This window comes from Lampris incognitus, chromosome 18, assembly GCF_029633865.1.
Source record: "Lampris incognitus isolate fLamInc1 chromosome 18, fLamInc1.hap2, whole genome shotgun sequence".
Classification (NCBI taxonomy): Eukaryota; Metazoa; Chordata; class Actinopteri; order Lampriformes; family Lampridae; genus Lampris; species Lampris incognitus.
The window spans coordinates 33,103,938-33,110,623 of NC_079228.1; the positions used below are offsets into that span (position 1 = coordinate 33,103,938).

Consider the following 6,686-nt stretch of genomic DNA (forward strand, 5'->3'; position numbering starts at 1 on the left):
ATTTGCTGTGGTGACCCCTAACGGGATCAGCTGAAAGTAGATAAACACACAAACAAACATACAGACAAATGAAATATATATTTTATCAGCAATGGGGGCGGGGGGGATCCACTTTCATGACGTGTCACATCTTGTAACAACATTCTCCGTCACTGTACAATTTCAGTAAAACGGGAAAAATGAAACACACACCAAGCAGCCTCTTATGAGGTGCAGATTCTGAGAACACAGCTTTAGAAGACAGGAAAGAATCATGCACTCCAGTTCCGGATGCAAAGACATTCAACAGGCCGACAGTTTGGCCCAGAGCCATCGTCTATAGGTCCTGCACAAGTTCAGTACCTGCAGAACGTATCCGGCCTCACAGTAGAAGGTGACCGTAGAGCCAAGTTTATAATCCGAACCTAGCCTGGTCCCGTTCAGAACAATGCCTGGATCAAAACACGACTCCCTCAGCTTGGCTAAGAAAGGAGAGGGGGAGAGAGAGAGAGAGAGAGAGTAACAGAAGTGAGAAAGACAGACATGAATAACAAATGTGGCTACATAACTCCCCTGACCATAATCAGTGAGGCAGCAGACATTTAGTTGGCCTTTTTAACAGTCTATTTGACTTAGCTGTCCTCGCCAGAGATTGACCATAAGCGGTAACTTCCTCTCCGGACTTTTGTATGCTACATGAACCGTGGAAATTATGGCACTGGCCTCTCTCCGGAAAGTTTATTAGCCACCGAGTATCAACTAGAGATTTAGTTCTAGCGAGTGTATTAAAAAAAGAAAAAGAAAAAAAAAGGCCCGTGTTGAAAATGTACATGTGAGTAAGACAAACGACAAATTCACAACTCATGTAAACGTGCAAACTTGATGATCAGCCACATTCTGGGGACAGCGGCGCTTTCGCTTACAAGGTGAAAGACGACGTCATGGTTGTTGTATACGGGGTGTGATGGTAACTGTGGTGGTGGCTGGCCAACTTTGAGATGTCTTCTGTTAAACTTTAAAGACTAGCCCCCCCCCCCCCCAAGTCTTCGGTGTTTTAGATCCTTGTCATCATTTCTTCCTTATCTTATATGATATCTTATCACACCATTCAATTTTCTTTTGCTTTTAAATGATTTGTGGCAGTCATTTTGCTACATAAATAAATTGGGTTTCTAATTAGCCATAATATCACCCATCCATCCATTATCCTAACCGCTTATCCTGCTCTCAGGGTCGCGTGGGGATGCTGGAGCCTATCCCAGCAGTCACGGGGCGACAGGCGGGGAGACACCCTGGACGGGCCGCCCGCCAGGCCATCACAGGGCGGGCCAACACACACACACACACACACACACACACACACACACACACACACACACACACACACACACCTAGGGACCATTTAGTATGGCCGATTCCCCTGACCTACATGTCTTTGGACTGTGGGAGGAAACCAGAGCACCCGGAGGAAACCCACGCAGACACGGGGAGAACAGGCAAACTCCACACAGAGGACAATCCGGGACGAGCCCCCAGGTTGGACTACCCCGGGGGTTCAAACCCAGGACCTCCTTCCTGTGAGCCGACCACGCTAAACACTGTGCCACCGTGCCGCCCCAACTTTGAGATGTCATCTGTTAAACTTTAAAGACTACCTTTTTTTTAAGTCTGTGGTGTTTTAGATCCTTGTCATTCTTTCTTCCTTATCTTATACGATATTTTATCACACCGTTCATTTTTCAGCAATTTGTGGAGGTCATTTTACTACGTATATTAACAACTACTACCCTGTTACTTGTTCTTAGCACTTATTGTATTCACTCATTTAAAAAAAAAACCTCTTTCTTGCACTTTTACTTTAGCTGGTTTTGCTCTTAGATGCTTGTTTAGATGCATTTATGACCTCTGATGACTAGTGGTTCTCCTGATTTCCTACATTAAATGCACTTATTGTAAGTCGCTTTGGATAAACGCGTCGGCTAAATTACTGTAATGTAATGTAATGTAATATTGGGTTTCTTATACACCATAATACTGAAAGACATCAAAATTATCATCAGAAATCTTATAGTTGATTTTGGCTTTCAAGGCTAACACAGCAGTCATCTTTGTATGGAAAAAATGTCAATATAGTACTGTATATTAACAATGATTGGGGGAAAAAAGTTGTATTTTAAAGACAAATTCAAGACACCTTGTTCTTGGAGGCTTGCTTGTCATTCTGTTGTGCTCGCTGTAAAATCATTAAAGGCTCATTTCCCAAATTTCCTTCTTTGTGAAATGACAAAATTAAAGATAAAAATGTAGTCTCCACCGTCATCAGATTGTAGGGCAATTATGTAATGTTACTTTCTCAACCACTGACAGTTACTAGGAGGAAAAGCAGAATTTAAGGATACCTCCAGCACTGCGGAGTGTCTCGGATTTTTGTTTTCCCTTTGTGTCCTCCCAGAGAAAGATGTAAAGCATTTGTTGACAATATTTCCACATGGCATCCTCCATGTCAGACAACCCATTAGACGGCTGAACGCTGTCAGATGATTGCTGCTTTTCGCTGTGGTATAAATTGTAGCGATGGTTCAAGTGTGAATGTACTTCAGATTGAAATGCCTTTGGATTTACTTTACCAACAGTTTCCCTTACAGCTCTGCAATAAATCCAGCCTGACTTACAGACCTCGCCATCAAACAGTGCTCGAGTGACTAGAAGAGTGGTCCTCAATGAAGCTGTGACCTCGAGTAAGAGGAAATGCATCCTAAAACAGTTTTATGGCTCCGGGTCACCGAAGTACCACCTCTGTTAATTTTATCTATATACCAGAGAGAGTACTACAGGTTCGTAATTGAATGACGATTAGCTCAAAAGTTAACATTGCGGCACTGTTGACGCCACACTCAACGTTTCATATCCGAACGTCTCTCCATTCCTGTGTAGGTGGCGCTGATTTCACAGTAATATGTTATTTATCTTTAAAATCAAGACGCAAACAAGTGTAACCAACCAGACACTCCTGCAGGGGGTTTGGCAGTAATTGTATTTTGCAGTGTTAGCATTAGCGTCGAGGTGGAGCGGCTGTTTGTGTGGTACAAGGAAAACAACCTGATCCTCAACACTTCCGAGACAAAGGAGCTGATTATAGACTACAGGAGGAACAAAACGGACAGTCATCCCCTTTTCATCAACAGGGACTGTGTGGAGAGTGTCTCGGACTTCCGGTTTCTGGGCAAACACATAGAGAAGGGCCTGACCTGGAGCGTTAACACCACAGCGCTGGTTAAGAAGGCACAGCAGAGACTCTACTCCCTGAGGATCCTCAGGAAGAACCACCTTAGCACCTCACTGCTTGTGTCCTTCTACTGCTGCTCCATAGAGAGCATACTGACCTACTGCATCTGTGTCTGGTTTGCCAGCTGCACAGTAGCAGAGAGGACAGCGCTCCAGAGGGTCATCATCACTGCCCAGAAGATCATCGGATGCCCACTCCCCTCCCTGGAAGACCTATACAGTTCCTGCTGTCTCAAAAAAGCCCATGGCATCCTCAAGGACCCATCCCACCTAGGACACCATCTGTGTGAACTGCTGCCCTTACAGGGCAGACGTTACAGGACAATAAGAGCTCGGACAAACAGACTAAAGAACAGCTTCTATCCCAGAGCCATAACCATACTAAATGCTGCTAAGTCTTGATTCCTGACTTTTTGTGCAATATGTTGGTGTCCAGTAGAATGTAGAAATGAATGTGTGTGTGTTTTATGTTTTTAATTCTTTTTGTATTGATCTTTGCACTGATAAGAACTGCACTTTCAAATTGCGTTGTACTTGTACAATGACAAATAAAGTTCTATTCTATTCTAGACCACGCTGATGTCATATAATGTAAGTAATGGTGACGGTGCTGAAATATGACGTTTACCTTTGTATTCCAGGTGGAAGCCAGTGTAGGAAACTGACCCGTCGCTGCGGAAGGCTAAATGCATGGTGTTCGAACTGCTCTCTATTCGCTCTGGCAGTTTGCTGTCCTGGAAGCTACCAATCAGAGGACTGTTGCTATCCGGACCGTCGTAGATGTACAGGAAGTCGTAATTAGGCTCGATGCTGAAACTACAGACAGCGTGGAGACAGAAATAGAAAAGAGGAGGAGAGAATAATGGACAGGAAGTGGCGGTGAAAGAAAACGTCAAGCCGCATCTCTCCACCAATAACCCCCCCTTTTTACAGCGCTCGTTTTCCGTTGTTATTTACAGGAGAAAGGTCACGCCTCGTGTTTAGGGACGAGAGCCGAGTTGTGTGTTTCGCTGCACAGAGGCCGAACCTGTTTCCACTTTCAGCAAAAGAGTGTTGTGCTCTAAAAATGGTTTTTAACGGTCTCATAGCAACACAGTGGACATGATCATCCCCCTCCCACAAGCATCAGCCCAGTACATCCGATTGTTGATGTAAATGACCTTTTCTTTTCACTCGTCTGTGTACCCTTTGGATTTCTAACACACACACACACACACACACACACACACACACACACACACACACACACACACGCATGCATGCATGCACACACAAAGTAAAACACTACAGCATCTTTTCCTGCTAAGTTCAAGAAGAAAAGAGATGTCGCCTACAAAATAGAAATGCGGTTTACCTGATGAAGGCCAGCGACAAGACGTAGTCGGAGTTTACAGCTATGAGCCAGTCACAGTCCTTGGAGTGGGGGTAGGGGTGGGGGAAGTTCGGAGACAATATAAAACCACTTGAGCCGGTAAGGTTTCCTCCACAAGGAGCTACAGGCGGTACACAGGAGAGGCAAAAAAGAAAAAAAAAGTAGAAGAAAATCTGTGATTTTTAATGTTAAATTAGTTTCTAATAATATTTGGCTGCTGTAAAATCAGAATCACAATCGACTTTATGGGCCAAGTGTGCCGGTGCATGGGAGAAATTTGACTCCGGTTCACAGCAGCTTCTAGCACTTGCATACATCCTTCACACACACAAAAAAGGAAAACAAAACAAAAATCAAAAGAGGAAAAAAGAAACAGTTGAAACGCTCACATCTGGCCATATCATCCCCAAGGCTCAGCGTTTTCGGTTTTTACCGATTTTCACAGAAAAATACCCAGATTTTTAAACTGATTTTCACTCGGATTTTATGCTTCCACGGATCCAAAAGTTGTTCCTGTTCGTGTGAGGTTATGTAACAGTGTCCTCTTGTGGCGAAATTCGGCATGCTGGATGGCTTTGAAAAATAAAAACCGAAAACGCTGAGCCTTGGTCATCCCATAATACCCCAAAACAGAACTTTTCAGGTATTTCTGTGTAAGTGGTGGAGCGTCTGATTGACACTTGTGTGTTTTGGAAACCACTGCTTTCTCTGTTCATTAATTTCATAATCATATCAGATTTTACATTTAACAAGTAAAATGAGGGCATAAGGCGTTTGCTTACACAGGAAGAAGAAACAAACCCTCCAAATACACATTTCACCAAATGGGAAAACACACTTGTTTCCTTTGATGCTTTTCATATCAGAGTGGTTTTGGACGCAGATCTTTGCCCATGGGAAGTAAATATGCTGCCAGATTATGATGATTGTCTGTACTATATACATTAGCCTAAAGTCACCAAGCTAGTCAATATGGGCTCATGCAGACTACCACATGCCTCCTCCGATACAACTGGAGTCGCCAGCCACTTCTTTTCACCTAACAGTGAGGAGTTTCACCAGGGGGACGTAGCGTGTGGGAGGATCACGCTAGTCCCCCCAGTTCCCCCTCCCCCCTGAACAGGCGCCCCAACCGACCAGAGGAGGCGCTAGTGCAGCGACCAGGACACATTCCCACATCCAGCTTCCCACCCACAGACACGGCCAACTGTGTATGTAGGGACACCTGACCAAGCCGGAGTTAACACAGGGATTTGAACCCATGATCCCCGTGTTGGTAGGCAACGGAATAGAGCGCCACGCCACCCAGACACCCCAGGTATGTTGGTTTTAACTCACCTATGCAGACAGGCGGGCTGGGTTGCCAGTAGTATCGGTTATCCACCTGAATGCAAGTGATCTTGTCATCCCCCTGGAGCTCATAACCGGGATCGCACTGAAAGGACACCGAATCCCCCGGCTCACGTCCATCTCCGCTACGACTCCCGTTCATAGGCACTCCGGGGTCCCTGCAAGCTGTAGCTACTGAGCCTGAGTGGGAGGAGAGAGGGAGCGAGGTGGGATGAGGAGAGGGTTGGAGAAATTAAAGGGTGTTTCATATTGAAAAATTGTTCAACTTAGGCTGTGATGAATTGAAGCATCCCAACTGATGAAAAAAAAAGAAAAGAAAAAAAATCCGGAATGGCAGCGCCATGTGTCAAAGGACTAAAAGTGCGCTTGCACTATTTTTCTATTTTTTGTGTGACTGCTGTCCAATGTGAGACCAGAAGATGTCGGGCAATTCTGGCTCCTATCAAAAGTGACATTTTAATTTCATTTGCCATTTATTAAAATGGCTTCACTTTTTAGCGAGCATATTGCTGTGGGAGTTTATGGCAGATAAATTATTATTATTATGCTGTGATGGTGTAGCCCACTCACCAAAACTTACACAATTTGGCCCTGGAAATCTAATTTAAAAACCATTTCCCCCCCAGACATGAAAAACATTTTTTTAGATATAAAATAGGCACTGGACAGTGACATCGTTGCAGAATTGGTAACGATATCT

General features: G+C 44.5%; 1 protein-coding gene across 1 annotated transcript in view; it reads right to left on the reverse strand.

Annotated features, from left to right (window-relative positions):
* The window catches only part of LOC130128423 (CUB and sushi domain-containing protein 3-like), a 502,508-nt gene that overhangs the window by 103,248 nt on the left and 392,574 nt on the right, over positions 1-6,686 (reverse strand). Inside the window, exons 28-31 of the mRNA XM_056298036.1 lie at positions 5,975-6,166; positions 4,619-4,757; positions 3,893-4,080; positions 343-461 (exon numbers count right to left, since the gene is read on the reverse strand). Of these exons, the coding sequence (XP_056154011.1) occupies positions 343-461; positions 3,893-4,080; positions 4,619-4,757; positions 5,975-6,166 (638 nt within the window). The remainder of the gene's footprint in view (positions 1-342; positions 462-3,892; positions 4,081-4,618; positions 4,758-5,974; positions 6,167-6,686) is intronic.